Source organism: Bos grunniens, chromosome 19, assembly GCF_055505025.1.
Source record: "Bos grunniens cultivar Pamir isolate PY7600 chromosome 19, Bosgru_T2T1.0, whole genome shotgun sequence".
Taxonomy (NCBI): Eukaryota; Metazoa; Chordata; class Mammalia; order Artiodactyla; family Bovidae; genus Bos; species Bos grunniens.
In genome coordinates this window covers 206,711-228,011 of record NC_141183.1, presented here as the reverse complement: position 1 = coordinate 228,011, position 21,301 = coordinate 206,711, and the positions used below count along the sequence as shown (strand labels likewise).

At 40.5% G+C, this 21,301-nt stretch overlaps 1 protein-coding gene across 29 annotated transcripts in view; it reads right to left on the bottom strand.

Annotated features, from left to right (window-relative positions):
* The window catches only part of HELZ (helicase with zinc finger), a 152,661-nt gene that overhangs the window by 126,560 nt on the left and 4,800 nt on the right, over positions 1-21,301 (bottom strand). For 9 of the 29 annotated variants that reach the window (XM_086355701.1, XM_086355711.1, XM_086355731.1 and 6 more), the window contains 3 exons: positions 20,816-20,872; positions 5,134-5,361; positions 2,350-2,386 (listed from right to left, as the gene is read on the bottom strand). In XM_086355701.1, coding sequence (XP_086211827.1) covers positions 2,350-2,386; positions 5,134-5,343 — 247 coding nt within the window. In that variant the 5' untranslated portion in view covers positions 5,344-5,361; positions 20,816-20,872. Of the gene's footprint in view, positions 1-2,349; positions 2,387-5,133; positions 5,362-9,361; positions 9,410-13,660; positions 13,824-20,815; positions 20,873-21,301 lie in introns of all 29 variants that reach the window. The other 20 variants (XM_086355702.1, XM_086355714.1, XM_086355732.1 and 17 more) reach the window with 4 other exon arrangements.

The following is a 21,301-nucleotide window of genomic DNA, read 5'->3' as shown; positions in this document are numbered from 1 at the left end:
ACAAGGAATGCATAGAATGTAATCATTGAACCATTATTGCAAGCTAACCAATTTCCCCCTTTACCACACAGCACCACAATGAAAACCATTCCACAGACAATTTTTTCCTTCTTTTGAAATATTTACTTGGGACAGTCTCCCAGAACTGAGATTAGTGGGTCAAAGGTACGAACATATGACCAAGCTGTATTCTGCTTCATACCCCGCCCGCCGCCACCACAAGCACACACTCACTTCACTACAACCTTATCTGAGACAGTGGTTTTCTCCCCACATTGCAGAAGCAGAATCAGTACACAAAAACTGCACGTAACCAATGTACAGTCTGGTGAGCTTGGACACACACACACTTTCATGCTACTATGCTCACACTCCAGGTAACAGGCCTAGCCTTCATCTCCAAGGTTTCCAGGTTAAATTTTTATATTGTTAATTCAGCCGTTGTAAAATAATACCTAACTTTAAAATGCCAAGTAAAACAATTAACAAAAAATGCAACATTTTTCCATGTGCTCCTGCACCAACAACATTTACTCTTCCACAACTTTCTACAAGTCCTTTAATCTACCGGGACTTTGTATGTCTCCAAAAAATGAAAAGTATCAACCTCATCAGTACTCAAGGAAGCGAAAATTAAAGAAAGAGGCAATTGCTCACACATGAGATTGTCACAATGTCAAGACTGAGAGGTTCCAGTTAGTGAGATCACAGGAAACAGGCATTCTCACATATTGCTGATATGTAAGATGGTGAAATGAGATATGAAAATTTTTCATAATTTTCTAAATTATGAAAAATTTAGAATGAGAAACTAGGGTAAATAGTATAATAAGCATTCATATTCTTAAAACTGAGGTTGCCATCTTTACTTCACTAATTTTTTTCTGAACTATTTAAAAATGTGTGCATTTGAAACTAATCCGAAAGTGTCTATTAAAATTATATGTATATTTTAACCCAGACATTCAATTTTTAAAACTCCTTCATCCAGGTATCTAACTTTTAAGACTACCACACAGAAACAAAGGCAGCAGTGAGAAAAAATGTATGGTTATTACAGGGTGAATTGTGACAAACTAGAAAAGTAGAGCCACCCGAACGCCCACCACCATGGGAACAGCTGAATAAATGGTGGCTATCTACACCACGGACTATGGTATAGGAGCTGGAGCTGATGCATTATTAACTCAGTAAGATATCCATGATCTATATTGCTAAGAAAGCAAGCAATTTTGTTATGATCACATAATTCTTTTTTAATTTTTAAATAAAAAGCCCATGTACGTATGTCATGTATTACGAGCATTTGCGCTCACTACAGAGAAAGGTGAAGAAGATGCAGCACACTAACGGCACGACCTCCTCTTAGGGGGAGGGGCAGGGGCCCTTCTATGTTATTCGACTTATTATATGGCTTGTTAGCAACCTTTAAACATCTACAGGTAGTAAAGACTGCACTCAGTATCTCTCAAAGGCCAGTCTTCTCCCAAGGTGCACAATTCTATGAAGCAAGGTTTACAGAGAGGTCACTGTATCGTCAACGAATGGTTCAATGTGTCCAATATGTTACAGAAGTAGATAAGATTTACATTCTGTAAGGTTTACAACAAAAATAGCTAGTACTTTGAAAAAGTTTTGACACAAAAGAACAAACAGGAAAAGAACTTTAATTTACGTTAAACACCTCAGCCCTCCTTCCCCATTTAGATAATTGAAGCACTCCATTATCCAAATCACTGAGCTGTGCAAAACTCTCACCAAGAGTGTGTGAGAATGCACACTGAACCCTTCTCCCACTCACTCCTAGACTCACTCTAGAAAACGGCAGCAATCTCGAAGAAAAGGATTTCTAGTCTATGAGCACCCAAAGAGCAAGAATCTTATTAATCAATTTCCTGACCAAAAGAAAGCAGGAAAAAGCACCAAAGAGCATTCTAGTCAGTCTCTTTTAAGGAAAATCTTCTAATGAAGGGGAAAAAAACACTGTAGGAGACAGAGGTCCAGCTTTCCAATTTATCCAAGCTTAACATTTCGATCAATGTGTGTTATGTGTTATAGTTCTTAAAATATAGCTCTCTGTTGACTGAAAACACTCACACACTTTCAAAGGGCATTATCAGTGTTCCCAAGGGAGTGGCAGCAATGCCACCACTCGTGAGCAGGGACCATGCTCACGTGCACGCCCGTCATGCCAGGAAAGCACCCAGATTAGTCATCACCACAAAGTGGAGTTTTTCCATATTAAAATCACCACTGAAATCAGTACATGAAAATATCAAATCTTAAACATTACTCAATGAAATACTTCAAAATCTTCAAAGCAGAAGAGAATCTTGTTTTTACACATACCATGCCTACAATCTTCATCAGCTTGCCCATAGTTTTTCTGCAAAATAAAAGACACAAGATAAAGTTTAGTAGTTCAAGGCCTCTTAAAACAGAGATTTTATCAAAAGGCTGCAGCTTTGTTTCAAAGTTTAATCATTAATGTTGCAAATTTACTACTCACAGACCAAGGCTAACTCATGTGCTGAGGATTACACAATCCTCTCCAAGTAAACCTCACCGCATACTTCCCTAGCCATTTACTCCCTCTTTCTCACCTCCTCTAACCTCAAGTCACCAGAACCCTCTACCCCATCCTCATCCTCAGCTCCTCACTCTGCTGAGTGAACAGCTGTCCTGCAGAGACCGTCTATGAGGGTCACCACCCCGACTGTCTACTTCCTGCCCCCCTCTGCCTCCCGCCTGTCCCACAGGCCTACCACCTGTGCAGATATGCTCAAGAACATCGCTCTGGCAAGCCTCTTCTGTTTCTCATACATCATTAATTTTTTGTTTTCTTTCAGTTTAGTCCTATAAACAAACAAGTTCTTATTTCTCTCATCTGAAAAAACCCTTTTCTTGACTTCACGTCTCCCACTAGTTTCCATTCCTTTTGGGTGTGTGTGTGCTTCAATGGGGCAAAGCTCCTCAAGAACTGTCTGTATCATGTATTCAAATTCCTTCCATCTGATTTTTTTTTTTTCTGACTTTCTCTTAAACTCTTTGTTATCAAGCTCTCACTCCCCACCCCATGTAAATCACCAGTGGCTGCCACCAGTCAGACATATTTACATGCACCCATGGAGATACACTGTCATTTTTTGTCGATTCTCAATTCTCCACGTCTATTCCAGCAATGGACATGCTGAACATCTGCTCACTTGGACAGGTTCTCCTCCTTTGGCTCCCAGGACACCCTGCTCTCATAGTTTTCCTTAGCCTCATGGGTTGCTCTTCAGGATGCTTTGCTTCTTCTCCCCAACTCTTAAACCAGTGCCGTAAGACCAAGTCCTCAGTCATCTCCTCCTGTCTATACTCACTCCCTAGTGATCTAACCCAGGCCTGAGGCTCTTATCATCCACAGACCACAGACTCTGAAAGTAACATCTGCAGCCCAGACTTCACACATGCACATCCAGCTGCTTACTCCACATCTCTGGCTGGGTATCTAAGTGTCATCTCAAACTCAGTGTGTCTAAAACGAACTCTTTCCCATAAAACCTGCTCCCCATCCACAGACCCTCATCTCAGTGGAAGGCAACTCCACTCTTCCAAACGCTCAGACAGAAAAAGTCAAAGTAAGTGAACTATGACTGCTCTAGATCTCTCACTCTCTGCCTTCTGTACACTAGGAAATCTGTTTCATTCTACCTTCAAATTATAGCCAGAAACAAACCACTTCTCACTACCTCCATGGTTACCATTTTGATCTAAGCCACTTCATCTCTGGCCTCAGTTCAGTTCAGTTCAGTTCAGTCGCTCAGTTGTGTCCGACTCTTTGCGACTCCATGAATTGCAGCACGCCAGGCCTCCCTGTCCATCACCAACTCCCAGAGTTCACCCAAACCCATGTCCATTGAGTCAGTGATGCCATCCAGCCATCTCACCCTCTGTCGTCCCCTTCTCCTCCTGCCCCCAATCCCTCCCAGCATCAGAGTCTTTTCCAATGAGTCAACTCTTCACGTGAGGTGGCCAAAGTATTGGAGTTTCAGCTTTAGCATCCATCCTTCCAATGAACACCCAGGACTGATCTCCTTTAGGATGGACTGGTTGGATCTCCTTGCAGTCCAAGGGACTCTCAAGAGTCTTCTCCAACACCACAGTTCAAAAGCATCAATTCTTCAGTGCTCAGCCTTCTTCACAGTCCAACTCTCACATCCATACATGACCACAGGAAAAACCATAGCCTTGAATAGACGGGGACATTTGTTGACAAAATAATGTCTCTGCTTTTTAATGTGCTGTCTAGGTTGGTCATAACTTTCCTTCCAAGGAGTAAGTGTCTTTTAATCTCTGGCCTAGATTATTCTAATAGCTTCCAAACTAGTCTCTGCATCTACTCTTAGCCCTTATACTTTAAACTCTATTCTCAACAGAGACCAAATAATTCCTATTATATCAGATCACGCCACTGCCCTGCTCAAAATCCCACAAGAGTGCTCTGCCAAGCAGAACAGAAACCAGACCTCACAGTGACCTGGAGACCCCACAGGGTCTAGCCACCTTGTTGCACTCCCTCATCATGTGCTTTACTCCCACACACTGGACTCCAGAGCTGTCCCTCAAATGCAGCAGGCATGCTCCTGCCTGAGGAAGTCTGCACTGAAGTTCCCTCTGCCTGTAACTTAAAAATTGCAACCCTACCCCTAACCCTAGAAACCTTCTATTTTATGTCTTTTTTCATGCAAACTGTTACCTTCTAACAATCCAAAGTGTTTACTTACTTATAATGCCTATTCTTTATTGCCTGCCCCTCCACAATACTAGAAAAAGTACTAGGGAGAGATCTTTCTTTTTCACCAACATAAAACAAATACCTAGAACAGCATCCACCACATAGTATGCATTCAATAAATATTTGTTGAATTGAGTGGATAGTAAAAAAATGCTATACAACAGTAAAACTTTCAGGTCCTAAAAACACAGTTGCTTGCCATCAAAGACATTCAGCAATCCCTAGCCACTTCACACAACTCCTCAGCCCAGAATTTGGTGATTTGCAGAGGAAATGACCAACAACAGTCCCCACTCAAAGAAAAAGGTCATTTAACATGGTTTACCATTGGCTTATTGACAATGTCTACTCACCAGCTGCAAAAAGGAGGCAATTCTATAAAGAAGACTCTCGATCTTGATGCTCTCTATCTCCAGCGGACAGGGCCCTGTAAAGTCGGCCACGGAGTACTGGCCAAGAGAAAGGAGGGCCTCTGTGCAGTGCTGGAGGGCCATCTCATAGTCCTGCCTCTTCAGTGATTCACATGCTTGTTCACATGACTTCTCAGCTCTTCTGTCTTCCATGACTCAGGGACAAAAATCCTAAAGACATGGAGAAAGAACAAGAGAAGGTTTCAAAAACCTATTAATTATAAATTCTAGCCCCATTCCTATCTCAGCTGGCTTAATTATCTATCTGAATAGTTACTGTCAACCAGCCTTTTGATCAAGGTCACAGCTGAGCAGCAGCTACTGATGCTACAAAATCTATACTTCTCAAGTCAGGATCACACTACCAACTATACATCAAATTTATAAATGAGACAAATTTATAAATGAAATATGATGCTGAGTATTACAAAACATAGCAAGCCATGAGGCTTCTCTTTTCTTTTATAACCAGAAAGTAGAAAAATGCTTCCTATGCAACCTCCAACTTTCAGTCTAATAATTCTGCAACTAAGGCTACAGAGAATCAAAGGCCGTATCGTGTGGGATTTTTGCCCACCAATACAAAAAATTTCACAGACGAAAAAGCTGGAATCAGAAACCAAAATTCGAATCCACGTCCACTGACTCCTGTGATCTGCTTCTGATCTACTAAAAGAGCCTAATGTCACATTAAGCTGTTTGACCACCCAGTATCCAGCCATCCCCTTTTCTGGTAATAAAAGCCCATGATTCCCCTCTGAGTCATTACCTCTCCCCCACTCTGAGGAAATGTGGCCCCTGAAGAGAGGGCTCCACCAAAAAAAGAAAAGAAAAGAAAATCAACGAGTGTCATGTGACCAGAACTGGCCAATCTGAGTCTCAAAGCCCCAAACTCAGGGACAGACTGGCTCAAGGTCAGATATGTGACCCCATAAGAACCAATGAGACATCATGAGACTTTTGCTGAGGCTTCTGGGAAAGAGGCTGGTGCTCTTTCCCGCTGAATCTAAACTCTGAGCAGCTACAGGGGGTGGATATGCTGCAGTCATGTTTCTATATGCAACGTCAACAACTGAAGTCCATCCAGGAAAAGGCAGAGCTGAGTCACGGGGAGAACCTGAGCCCCAACAACTTCACCTGAGTCCTGAATCCAGCTTGCTGTGCCTGACTTTGTAGTTAGGTGAGCCTAACTCAAATTTCTTTCTGGCCTAAGCCAGTTTTGGTGCTGTTTCAGGCAGCGGGAAGCTAATTGATATGTATGTGCATATCTGATTAGTACCTCACAGGATGTGAAAAACAAACTGATAGTTCTCTTACAAAACAGTGTATATATACATGATAATTAGTAACAATTAGGCCACAATTACTGATTAATAATAAAGAGTATTAAGAGAAAAACGTGGGCATTTTCATAATAACTGAGAAAAAATGGAAGAAAAATGACTTAGTGTGACATGTGGTTATCCTGACTACTGAAAATATTACAAAACATTTGTTTAAATAATTTTATCATAAAGCTATTTCAGCAATAATAATACAAGTAATAGCAAGAGCCATTTGCTGAACACATGCTGTGCCAGACGCTGCTGAGATATATAATGTATATTGTGTCATCTCATTTCCTCATAATGACCTTACAAGGTGGGTGTTATTATCATTCCCACTTACAGATAAGGAAATTGAAGCACAGAGAAGTTAAGTTGCTCACCCACAGTTACAATGTACATAAAGGGCAGGATTCAAATCTAGACATTCTGATGTAGCTCACACTTTTAGCCAGGACACTGACTGTGAGTTCTAGCGATGTTCCAGTGGAGCAGAAACTGAAGACACTCCCAAAAGCATCAATTGTGAATATAATATAGCACTACTTTAACCCTGGAACAGTCTTAAGGACTAATTCCTACATAGTTCTGCATTACGACCAGCTAGCGATTACCATTTTTTATAAAAAGTGTGAAGACCCTCACCAAACTAAACCAATTGCGTCCTTTTGTTAAGCAAAAGTTCTAGATGGTCCCCAAACTACGGAGTATATTAATTAGCACCACTTTTCCAGAAAATGATAAAATTCACACCCTCCCCTAAAGTCAACTTTATGAGAACATTCCCATCACTAAGTTGCTTTTTACCACTTTCATAGAATAGAAATTTATTAAAAGAAAATTTTCCATTTTAGTATAATACATAAAAAGAAAAAAAGCATGAAATGGACTTTATCAAAACTAAACATTTTTGCTCTTTGAAAAATGCTATTATATTAAAAGAATGAAAAAGAATGAAAAGCAAAGCTAAACACTGTGAGAAAACCACTTGCAAATCACTGCAACTGCAGAGAAAACCAATTGCAAATATCTGAAAAAGGATTTGTATCCAAATATACGAAGAATTCTCAAAACTCAAGAGGAAGAAAACAGCCCAATGAAAAGCTGGGCAAAAGATACTCCACTAAGAAGATATAATGATGGCAAATAAGCACATGAAAAGATGTTCAATGGCATCAGTCATTAGAGAAACACAAATTAAAACCGTAATTAGATATTGCTGCTGCTGCTGCTGCTGCTAAGTCACTTCAGTCGTGTCCGACTCTGTGCGACCCCATAGACGGCAGCCCACCAGGCTCCTGTCCCTAGGATTCTCCAGGCAAGAACACTGGAGTTTTTGGTTGCCATTTCCTTCTCCAATGCATGAAAGTGAAAAGTGAAAGTGAAGTCGCTCAGTCGTGTCCGACTTTTCGTGACCCCATGGACTACAGCGCACCAGGCTCCTCCATGCATGGGATTTTCCAGGCAAGAGTACTGGAGTGGGTTGCCATTGCCTTCTCCTGATTAGATATTACTATATACTTATTAGAATGCTGCTGCTGCTGCTGCTAAATCACTTCAGTCGTGTCCAACTCTGTGCGACCCCATAAATGGCAGCCCACCAGGCTCCCCCCGTCCCTGGGATTCTCAAGGCAAGAACACTGGAGTGGGTTGCCATTTCCTTCTCCAATGCAAGAAAGTGAAAAGTGAAAGTGAAGTCGCTCAGTCATGTCTGACTCTTAGCGACTCCATGGACTGCAGCCTACCAGGCTCCTCCGTCCATGGGATTTTCCAGGCAAGAGTACCATTGGAGTGGGTTGCCATTGCCTTCTCCGACCTATTAGAATGGCTAAACGAAAAATAATGGTAATGTCAGTGATGTAGAATAGCTGGAACTCTCATACATTGCTAGTATGAATATAAAATAGTACAGTCACTCTGGGAAGAGGGTTGACAGCTTCTTACAAAATTAAAAATACACTCAGTATATCATCCAGCAATCCCCTCTCCCCACAAGCAGCTACCTTAAAGAAATGAAATCTATGTTTGCAGAAAAACCTGTACACAAATGTTTACAGCATCTCTATTCAAAAATGTTAAAAAAACTGGAAACAACCCAAATGTCCTTTAATTACTGACAATAGAAAACTACTCAGTAATAAAAAGGAACAAGCTTTCAATTTATGCCATAACTTAGATGAAGCTCAAAGAGTAAAAGAACCCAGTCTAGAAGTTTACATACTTCATGATTCTATTTATATGACATCCTCAAAAAGATAAAACTAAAGGGGTGGAGAAAACATCAGTGGTTGCAGACATTATAGGATGGGGACAGTTAACTAAAAGGATAACATTAGGGAATTTTAGGGGGTGATAATATTCTGTATTCTGATTGTACTGATGGCTGCACAATTACACGTTATATTAATAGAACTGTATTACTAAAAGAAAAAGTCCGTTTTACTGTTTAATTATTTTAAGAAAAAAATGTTATTCGTTTTTAAAATATGAATATCAATGTCACAACGGACACGGATTTTAAAAACTGCAAAGAGATAAAGAAGGGTAAGTTTGTTAATAAATGGAAAACCTGTACTTTTCCCTTCGTACATTTCAGAGGCAAGAATATAGCCTCAGAAAGAATTTCTCCAAACAGATCAATGAGTAGTTCACTACATAAAAAACATAGGATACTTTTGAAGAATTCCATCATAGCTAGAAAACCGGTCCGGGACCAAAAGTAAATATGGGAAGAAAAATGAAATCCACAGTTCACCACAGAGGTGCTGGGCAGAATGGCCTGGACTACGACATGTTCAGTGACCGCTGATAAGAAGGGTGGTGATTTATAAGCATCATTCTCATACCAGTGTGGACTTCCTTCTGTGACAGTACAAGGAAAACCAACAGATCACCTGGAAATCAAGTCATGAAATGTATTAATACCATTATATTTTTTAAAATATTCAATTATTATCCTAAAATTGACTTTTCTTATTAGTCACGGTCCTCTTTTATTTCTAAAAAATTAAATCTTACTTGATTAGAGACAGACTTCAAAAAACAAAAATGAACTATGATCAAACAGCAGGAACCAATAGCAGTAACTAAAATTTCTTCAACCTAAATTGAAGATTATTTCTGTATCTCTGTCTTTTACATTTGTCTCCATTAGGGGAAAAAAATTATCTACCTCATAATTAACTTGGCTGGAATGAATCAGGCTGCATTTGTAAAAGTTTTAGAAGATCGATGAGTTGTACTAAACGTTACCATTATTTCCACCTGAATAGAAATTACTAACATCCATGATCAGTCCTTCGTTAGACCCCACCTTCTCTTTAATTATTAAACTATATAAATAATAAAAACCGTATGAAACCTGAAGAAAAATACAATAAAATATATGTTTTTTACATAACAAAGTTTAAACAAGAGAAATACTATTAAAAAATTAGAGATTCATTTTTTTAAGTCAGTAATTTGCATTTTGTCTGCCTCACACATTGTTATTTTCCCTGTGGAAACCCAATTATTATCCTGAAAACAAGACTGTTTTAGAAAGTTACTGTACTGTGACGAAAGAAAAGCCAGACTGATACGGTATTAAGGAACCCACTGCAGAACGTGCCTCCTTCTCCCCACTGGACATCACAGCAGTGGGGGACCCTGCGGCAGGAAAGTGTATACTCTTTCCTGAGGGGTTAGACAGTCAGGAGTCACTTTAGAGATGGCATCCTATAAAATAGTACCCGAGCTCATCACCAAATAACCAGGCCACCCACAGTCTGACTACAACAGAACCTTCCCACCGTTCTCCACACAGGCCCCAAGCACAGTCCAGCCTGAGTCTCTGCCAACGCCTTTGCTCTACACAAACACCCTTCCCTCCTCTCTGTGGACCTAAATCCTGCCCAGCTTTAAATGCACACTTCAAGGTCTATTACCCTAAGGATGATCCTCCCAAAACCAAAATTAATTCCTATAGGATAGTCTTCCTAAAAGGAGTACGTCAAGGCTGTATATTGTCACCCTGCTTATTTAACTTACATGCGGAGTACATCATGAGAAACACTGGGCTGGATGAAGCACAAGCTGGAATCAAGATTGCTGGGAGAAATATCAATAACCTCAGACATGCAGATGACACCACCCTTATGGCAGAAAGTGAAGAAGAACTAAAGAGCCTCTTGATGAAAGTGAAAGAGGAGAGTCAAAAAGTTGGCTTAAAGCTCAACATTCAGAAAACAAAGATCATGGCATCCGGTCCCATCACTTCATGGCAAATAGATGGGGAAACAGTGGAAACAGTGACAGACTTTATTTTGGGGGGCTCCAAAATCACTGCAGATGGTGACGGCAGCCATAAAATTTTTTAAAAGACACTTACTCCTTGGGAGAAAAGTTATGACCAACCTAGACAGCATGTTAAAAAGCAGAGACGTTACTTTGCCAACAAAGGTCCGTCTAGTAGAGGCTATGGTTTTTCCAGTAGTCGTGTATGGATGTGAGAGTTGGACTATAAAGAAAGTTGAGCGCCGAAGAATTGACGCTTTTGAACTGTGGTGTTGGAGAAGACTCTTAAGAGTCTCTTGGACTGCAAGGAGATCCAACCAGTCAATCCTAAAGGAAATCAGTCCTGAATATTCATTGGAAGGACTGATGTTGAGGCTGAAACTCCAATACTTTGGCCACCTAATGTGAAGGGCTGACTCATTTGAAAAGACCCTGATGCTGGGAAAGATTGAAGGTGGGAGAAGGGGACAACAGAGGATGAGATGGCTGGATGGCATCAATGACTCAATGGACATGAGTTTGAGTAAACTCCAGGAGTTGGTGATGGACAGAGAGGCCTGGCATGCTGCAGTCCATGGGGTTGCAAAGAGTCGGACACAACTGAGCGACCAAACTGAACTGAACTGATAGGATGGTCTGCCTCTTACACGTCATTATCTTGGATGCCTTCTCTGACCAATACAACTATCTTAGAAATAAGAGTCCTGTTTTATATCATCTATATTCCCATGACAACCATCCTATTCACTAAAACCATTCAATAAATACTTTAATTGAATTTCCAAAAGAGTTGACCTAAGGTAACCTAAATGCCAAGCATTCCAGGAACTGTCCTGAACCAAACTCAATTCTCATTCAAATAGCAATGTCATAGGGATGTTGTATTCTCTTAAAATGCAGTTGCTTTTATCCAAAACTAGAATCTGTGATGAATCTATGGGATACACAGACAGAATATTCTGTGAAGTAAAAAAGCTTTATTTATTGTATTGTGCTTAATATTCGGCCAGACTTGCATTTTCCTCTAAAACTTATAAAATCACTGAGTATGCAAGAAGTATTAGAAGACAGAGTACACCTACTGAGAAGAAAACGGAAAGCTAAGATCATCAATCATATTCTACTTTGAATAATCTCTTTCTTAAAGAGGTAAATTCTCCTAATTTCCAGAATGAATGAAATTCAATATAGCAAATCAAAATGCTTTAAATACATAAAATAATATCGTGATGGACTGTCTACTATCTGTTTTAGTAAATTATAAAAAAAGAAACTCTAAATTTAAGAAAAGTTACATCACGAGCTAAAATTAAGACTTTTTTTCCATCCATCACTTTGACTTTTCCTAACCCATTTTTGAGAACTGTCAGCAGTTCTGGATCAGTAATTCCAAATTATTTCTTGAAGACTTTGAGCCTCCTGCCAAATCATTTAACATGCTTACTAATCAATAAAGACATGAAAAAACAAAAAACCATATTTATAAAGCAAGTAAACTATATTAAAAGGCTGACTTTGCGAAAAGGTTGCTGCTTGCCAAGAGAATTTTATTATAAAACATTTTCTGTCATTTGTATTTCTTCATTTTCCCTTCCCGATTATCTGTGTAGCCTTGCAAACACATAACAGTAATTAAACACAAACCAACATAAGAGAGCCAACTGCACAATTAAAACAAAAGGGTACCACACAATGACCACCATCATTCCTCTTAAAGGCTCTCTTCAAATTACCAACAGTCTATGTTTTAGAACTATATTTTCAAATCAGATGTTTGAAATTCAGAACAGTGTTTTACAGAAACTAAGACCAGGGGTTACTTGAAAGATGTGAAATAACCAAAGCAGATTATAAAATAATATCTACAGTGCAGTCCCATTTTATAAATAAAAATCTAGCAGATTATAAAGTAATAGTCTATATCCTGGGCCTGGATACCTATATATCTATATATAGAGAGATAACATATATAGAGAGAATATATATCTCTATATATAGAGAGAGATATGTATCTATATATAGAGAGAATATTTTATATAAAAAGTCCAGAGAGAGAAAGATGAAACAAAATATTAAAAGTAAATATCTCCTTCCCCAAAGTTTTAACTCCAGTCTAATCATAGGGAGAACATCAGATAAATCCAAATTGAGGGACATTCTATGAAATACCTGAACCAGGACTCTTCAAAAATTGTCATTAAAAAAAAAAAAACAGAAAAATCTGAGAAACTGTCAGAGCCCAGAGGACATGACAACAACATCCAATGTGGACGCTGAGCAGGAAATGGGCTTTTTGGGAAAATGAGAAATTCAAATAAAATCTGGAAATTTGCTAATACTAATTTTCCAATGATGATTTCTTAGATTTGACAAATGTATCTTAAAAATGTAAGATATTAACAATGGCAGGTTAAGAATGTATGAGAACTCTGACCTACATTTACAACTTTCTCTAAGTCTGCAATTATTCCAGTATTAAAAGTAGGTATCTCTGAGTGGTAGATGACAGAGTTTTAAAAATTAATTTGCATTTTCTAATTTTTTAACAAGCAACATGCTTAATTCCCTGATAGCTCAGCTGGTAAAGAATCCGCCTGCAATGCAGGAGACCCTGGTTCAATTCCTGGGTCGGGAAGATCCACTGGAGAAGGGATAGGCTACCCACTCCAGTATTCTTGGACTTCCCTTGCGGCTCAGCTGGTAAAGAATCTGCCCACGATGCAGGAGACCTGGGTTCGATCCCTAGGTTGGAAAGATCCCCTGGAGAAGGGAATGGCTACCCACTCCAGTATTCTGGCCTGGAGAATTCCATGGACTATTCACTTTCATGCATTGGAAAAGGAAATGGCAACCCACTCCAGTGTTCTTGCCTGGAGAATCCCAGGGACAGGGGAGCCTAGTGGGCTGCCCTCTATGGGGCTGCACAGAGTCGGACACGGCTGAGGCGACTTAGCAGCAGCAGCAGCATACAGTCCATGCGGTCACAAAGACTCTGACACAACTAAACGACTTTCACTTTCAGTGCTTAATTATCTGAAAAACAAAAAAGGAAGAAGGTAACTACTCTGCATCAAAAGAAATTAAAGGGATAAAAATAAAGAAATACATGTGGGGAAAATGGGAAAAATTATATATGGGCTTGATACCTGGCAGTATAACCATTAGTATTACTGAATTATTTTCTTAGGTGTGATAATGGTATTATATCTATAAAGAAAAATGCTCTCCTTCTTAGGAGACACCTGTTGAAGTGTGAATGAAATGCCATCTAAGATGTCTGCCACTTACCTTCAGCTGGCTCAGAAGAAAAAAATTCTATTCGACAGAGAAACAGAGAATGCAAATCTTGATATAAGGCAAAGAATTGGGTATTGATTATACTATTCTTATAACTTTGCTCTCTGGCCTAAAGACTGTCATAATATAAATTAAACTAAATTTTCTTTAACTTAAAAAAATGATCCAAAACCCAAAATAGGCTAGAAGTTATAATTTCTCATAAATATAAAATATACTGTATTTTATACTTTAATTCATCTTTTCCAAAAAAGACTGAAAAGGGATGGCTTATTTTACATACTAAGAAATTATAGCTAGCACCCAGGAATAATATTTACATTTCCTTCCAATTAATATTGAATATAGTCTTTTTATCATCGGAGCAGTTTATATTGATCTTGGGCTCATTAATTTCTAACTTACCTAGTTTTTTTAAAATAAATCTGTTTATTTGAATACCACTACCTCATCCCTTAAAGAAGCTGGAAAAATGATGAAATAACTCAGAAGACACAGTTGGAAACTGTAAAGAAGCCTAAGAAATTAGTCACTGGCTGAACAGAAGAGCAGATCTCTTACAAAGCTGTATTCCATGAACCTTGGGTCAGACACAGTTCATTTTGACCCTAAGATCCAGTATAGAACCACCTGCCCAAAATGCCTTTCTCAAATGGGAAAGAGGTGGAAATGCTAAGACACAGGAGAACGTTCTTTCTTGTCTACAGCTAACTGAATTAGAAATCTTTAACACCATTTCTAGTCCTGAAATTCTGTAATTCTACATGTTGCTATTGATTAGTTGCTCAGTCTAAACTCTTGTGTTCAACTCTTTGCAATCCCATGGACTGCAGCCTGCCAGGCTCCTCTGGCCATGGGATTTCTCAGGCAAGAATACCGGAGTGGGGTGCCATTTCCTACTCCAGGGGATCCCCAGGGACTGAACCCGTGTCTCTTTTGTCTCCTGCATTGGCAGGGGGAGTCTTTTACCACTGAGCCATGAGGGAAGCCCATAATTCTACATAAAATACCTTTAAAACAAGAATACGTTATCATTTCACATCCATTAGGAAGGCTGCTATTAAAAAAACAGAAAGCAAGTGCTGACAAGCAAGTGGAGAAGTTAGAATACTTGTACACTGCTGGTGGACATACAATGGTGTTACTGCTATAGAAAATAGTAAGGGGGTTCCTCAAAACATTAAACACAGAATTACCAATTCCACTTCTGGGTATTTCCCAAAGAACTGAAAGTAGGGATTTGAACGATATATATATACCCATGTTCACAGCAGCATTATTCACAATAAGCCCAAAGGTGGAAGCAACCCAAGTGTCTATCAAAAGTTGGATGGATTCTTTAAAATGTATTTACATACAACAGTATTGCATGTGTGCATGCTAAGTCACTTCAGTCGTGTCTGACTCTATGCAACCCTATGGACCACAGCCCCCAAGGCTCCTTTGTCCATGGGATTCTCCAGGCAAGAATACTGGAGTATAGGTTGCTTGTCTTCTTCCAAGGGATCTTTCCAACCCAAGGAAACCCATCAAACCCACAGCTCTTAGGTCTCCTGCATTGGCAGGTGGGTTCTTTACCACCAGTGCCACCTGGGAAGCAAGTAATACAATAGTATTACTTAGTCTTAAAAAGTAAGGAAGTCCTGCCACATGCTACAACATGGATGAACCCTGAAGACGTACCAAGTGAAATAAGCCAGTCACAAGAAGACACACACTATGTAAGTGCACTTATAGGAGATACCTATGGTACAAACGGGCCTTATTCATCCCAGAAACAGAAAGCAGGATGATGTCTGCCAGGAGGCAGCGAGGAATGGAGAGTTAGTGTTTAATGAGTAGAGAACTTCAAGTCAGGACGATGACAAAGTTCTGAGATGGAATGGATGGTGCTGACGGTTGCGCAACAAGGTGAAAGCACTTAATGCCACTGAATTGCATGCTAAAATGGTCTAAAATAAATGCTATGTTTCATATATTTTACCAGAATTAAAAAAAAAAAAAACACCTCAAGTATATAAGTCATAATACCCTCCTACCCTCCTTAAAAGCAGTGAGGCCCATGTCCTAATCCTGGTGCAAACTGAAGGAATGCGCACTGCCCATTTCCCAACCTCCCCTGCCCACAGAGGAGGACTGAGAGCTGGCAGAGCCATGGCCAGAGACAGGAAACAGGTCCTGATATTAGTCCCACTGAACAAACTTAGGAAAGTCAGAACAGAGGGCGAGGCCCAGGATGGCTGACAGAGGCAGACTAGGGAGGAGAAGGCGAAGGCAGAAGGCAGGAAATCCCTCAGAACGCGGGCAGCTGAGGAGACTGGGAAGGGAGACTGTGAGGAAAAGGAGGGTCAGAACAGGCAAGGCAGAGAAGGGAGTTTCCTCAAGATAAGGAAAGAGAGGAGCAAGAGAAACAAGGAAGAAGAGCTGTAAACGAGGAGATTCATTCGAGAAGAGACTCTCCCCAAGTACCAGCAGAAAACTGACTTCCTTCCACTGGCTTGGCCACCTGTACCCAAAGAATCCACGAAAGCCGGTGCAGCCTACCAAAGTCAGGGAGAAAAGTACTTCCCTGTGCAAGAGTACTAATACACGCCATCCACAGAGAACCATGTACTGCCATTGTTTTCATCCGTGTTTGTGTTTTCATTTCAATGAGAATCTGGGCCTACCTTTTTTATTTGTATCAAACACTAGTACGCTGTGAATGAGCTGAAGAGTTCTAAAATGGGGCTAAGAGTAAAGGCTTGAAGCCAGATCTGCCAGCATTTGAATCGTGGCACTGTGACCTGAGGCTATCTGCCTAAAAATCTGCTTCCATCTCCAAATCTGCAAAATGGGAATAATAACAGTCTACACTTCACAGTTGCTGCAAGAATAAAACAGAGTGAAATATGAAAGCACTTAGAACAGCGTCTGCTCCACACTAAGCACTACTGAGGTATGAGCTTCCTGTTATCCTCCAGACCTAGAGCATGAGCTCCAGGAGAGCTGCAGGTTTGTCTGTTTTGTTCACTGTTGAAGCCTCAGGTGCTTCACGTAAGTATTTGTTGAATAACAATGTATTTAATAATATAAATTTCATGCCAGCAACATAGAAGCCCAAAGGAACAGCACTACCTTTTTGTTATTACGGACAACTAAATCTGTATCACACTTGGGCCTCCAAGTTCACAGATGGTTTTTATATATCTCATCTCAAGAGATTCTGTGAAGCTGGCATTATTATCTCCATCTCACAGAGAAAGTAAAACTCAGAAGATGTAAGTGATTTGCCCCAGGAATTCTGGCAATGAATCCCACTTCTGTTCACTACAGACCCCCACCCAGAAAACTCAGCACACACCCTGCTAAACTGCTCAGCTCCCCTGCCTGCAAAGCGCACAGTCCGAGTGCACCAAGACACTGTATCCCACCTGCTTCAGTACAACTGATGCAAACAGATGAAACAAGAGCAACAGCTACTGACGCTGGATTGACAGGTACAGTGAGACTGACTATATCCTACTTCCGTGTGTCTGAAATTTTCCATAGTTTAAAAAAAAAAAAGTAAATAAAAAATAAACTCTTTACTCCCAACATAAACTCTGCCACTTCTAGCTTTCTATCGAGCATACCACAGCAGAGAACCTTCTCTTATGAGGCAGTGAAGAGAAAGCTAGAGTGGGAATCAGGACGCTTCATTCTTCACTCTGCTTTATTTAACTATGAGACCTCACTGATTCCTTTAACTCCTCTGGGCCCTAAACTCATCTGTTCCTTCCAGGGTTAAAATACTCATTTCGGCTTCCTACTAGCTCCTTAAACTCAACACACAAAATGCAACTTGTCTTTTCTCTATTCTGAACCCCTAAGACCCATTCTTCCATATTCCTGATGTCTTCCAGCTATCCAGCCATAAAAACCTCAGCCTCAACTCCGACTTGAGAGACAGAACTGATGGTTCCCTTCCCTCCTACCTAATCAGCACATCTCTCTGCTTAACCTCCAAGATACCTCTTGACTCCATTACCTCCTTTCATTCTCAGGGACACCAATTCAGGCAGTCACCCCTGTCTTGGGCTATCACCATGGACCCAACAAAAAGCCCCACTGCCAATCCCTCACGTTCATTCTCCTAAACCCAGTCACGACCTCTCAATAGCCTCACCGTCCACATTCGCCTTCAGGTAACCAGAGTCCAGGAAACCGGGATAACGCGGTTTCCGGATGCAGCCTCACTTCCGGCCCCACGGCTCCGCCGCTGCTCTGGCAGTCCGTCCCTCCGGAATGCCCTCCTCTTTCCACGGCCTCTCGTGTTCACGCGGGTGCAGCTGACGTGCTCCCCGATAGCCCCAAGGGGGCAGTGTCACCCCTCCACGGAACCCCTCTTACGGCACCCTTCAAATTCCTATTAGTCCTTTCTGGTGTCCCTAACTCTCTCCACTAGGCGATTCGTTCCTTGTCAAAGGAAACGATGCTTTGTTCATCTTGGCGTCCCTCTGAACTGAGCTTCCGAAGCACAGCAGCACAGCGGCATGCCACCACGAGCACACGAGGCTCCGGAAAGCGCTCCCCGCAGCCCTCCAGAGCGACTTCAGCAGCCAGCGCCCCGAGCTGGGCAGGTCCTGAGCAGCTTCCTCCTCCAGCCGGGATGTGCCCTGATACCCTTGCGGGCCTTGCGTGGTGCACAGCGGACACCTGAGGGTAACTGAGGAACTGGACCTTGAAATAACTCACCTGTTCCCCTTCACCACTCCTCTCAAGAAAACTCACCATCCAGGCCGGGCTCTCTTTAAATATTCTCACTGAACTTGTTCGGATCATCTTTTTAACGACTACCTGTTTATTAGCTGGTTCTATTTGCCTTACCAACCAAAGCCCCACATCAATAGTTTATTGATTAAAACTGCCAAGGATATGAACAAACAATTCACCATGAAGAGACTCAAAGAGAAAAATCCAACAGTGTAGAACTAAGAAGTGCAAGTGCTACTTTACACTACGAAACAAGGAAGGACTTACAAAGAAAAATGTATTTCTATCCAGTTTTGGTGAAAGAGGTAAGTCTGTGTATCTGTTAATTGTACAAACTGGTGTAACACTCTTGAAAAACAGTACCACGATATATACTAGGTTGGCCTAAACGTTTGCTTGGGTTTTTCCACAACATCCAGAACGCACTTTATCGCCAACCCAATATCAAAAGCCATAAAGTCATTCATATCATTTAACACAACAATACATTCTGAAATTTATCCTAAAGATATAATTAGCTAGAAAAAAATACAATATCTACAACAATGTAGATTAAAGTATTAACTGAAAATCAGCGAGCAAAACAAATACCTAACATAAAAAGATTTAACATAAATTATTGACAGCATGACTTGTCTGCAGCCTCTCAAAGTGTAATCATGTAAATTAAAATTGTGACACCTATAATATGGAAATGTTTCATCATTTAGTATACGGGAAAAATACAAATTATGTGCATAATTAAAAATGAGTACAGTAAATATATATATATATTTTTAATGGAATGCCAAAAGGAAAATCAACTGTTTGAGGGTGGTAACTCAAATATTTAACAATTTACTTAATATTAATTTTTAAATTACTTCATCATATAAGACAAAATTTTACCATACTGAGGAAATGAGGGGTTCCAGGGTATAAATTTGACACGGTCTCAAGAAGAGGTCCATGCCTCTCTTCTACTACTCATTTTGGCCTTAACTGAGAGCCCTCAGTACTTGTTTTATCACAACAACAACCCAGACTCCAGCTTTCCAAGGACTAACAAACTAGCTCAACTAGTCTTCTGATCATCCCCAGGAACCTGTGGACAATGAATCGTGCAAAACTACCGCAACTCAAGAAACAAAGAACCCTACAACTATGTTTCACTTTAGCCATCAGCAAGCAGCCAAGCCAGAGTTTAATTACAAACTTTAAAAATATATAGCATTATCACATTAAAGTCTCTGCAGCTAGCACTGAAAATACATCAAAAACTAATTTTAGCACTGATATCCCAGAAGGACCATATTAAAGCAGTCTTCTAATTTTTTCTGTAGTACAATCATTTTCTAAGTTTACTACTGAATGGCCAAGATACTATAACAGACTAAGAATACTAATTACTGTGAAATAATACTCAAGACTAAATTGTCTTTCTTAGGGCATTTCAGCAAAAAATAAGTAATCTGAAAGACTAAAACCACCATTGTGTGGAGTGAACACAACCATTAGAAAAAAAGTTGAACCTGCGTTCCACTGATCTGTTCTCAGTACCTAGATCCTCAAAAATGCAGACATGTACAGTCATCCATGACAACACGCACGCACACAGCAGATAACAGGAAAAACAAACAATTTAATACTTAACCAGCTCATCAGAGCACAGGGTGACTACCACTCAAGAATGTTGACATGAAACCTGAAGCACTCTTAAGATCCAATCTTATGCAGATAGGTTGAACTCCTGTGCGGTTACTCATTCAAAACAGAAGTGTAAGATTAACCTATCCTCACTTCTCTTCAAACACACTGACGAAGAGTCAGGTGGTCTGTTCACCATCATCCCATCAGTACCCGAAGCTCCAGGTCCAACTGCTGCGCCAGAGCCCTGCTCTCTCCACGCTGTCCCACCTCATTCCTCCTGAGCAGACACTCCTCTAGTTTAAGACTCTTCTCACGCACCATCAAGTTCTTTCTTTCTAAACAAGGTTCTCCCAAGCCTTACTCACCTGCAGTTCACTGCACTGGGTATTACCCAAATAGCCCATCAGAGCTCTTTATAATTTCTGAAAGAGAGAGAAGGAATCTTTTAATACAGAGTAGAAAACAGGATTGCTGACATATCAGTTCTGAAGCATTTGTATCCAGTAGTCACAGAAGATGGTCTTTTGGTCCACAGTATTTCAGTAAAATGTAGCATAACCAGCCAGGACCAAAAGTCCTGAGATAAGGGTCCAGAGATAAAAGCTTGATTGAATGTTGCTACTGATTAGCTGTGTGACCTTGGGCAAGTCGCTTGCCTCCTCCAGGCCTCAATTTCCTCACGCAGAAAATAAGAGAGACTAGACACAAACAGCAGAGCCCATCACATGGGAAGAGCACGCCCCTTCCAAGGCACAACGCAGCGCCGCTGCTTACTAGTCTTGTGACTTTACGTGAGTAAATTCACATTTAGCCTAAATTTCCTCTGCAAAGCAGAAATAACAACTATCTTG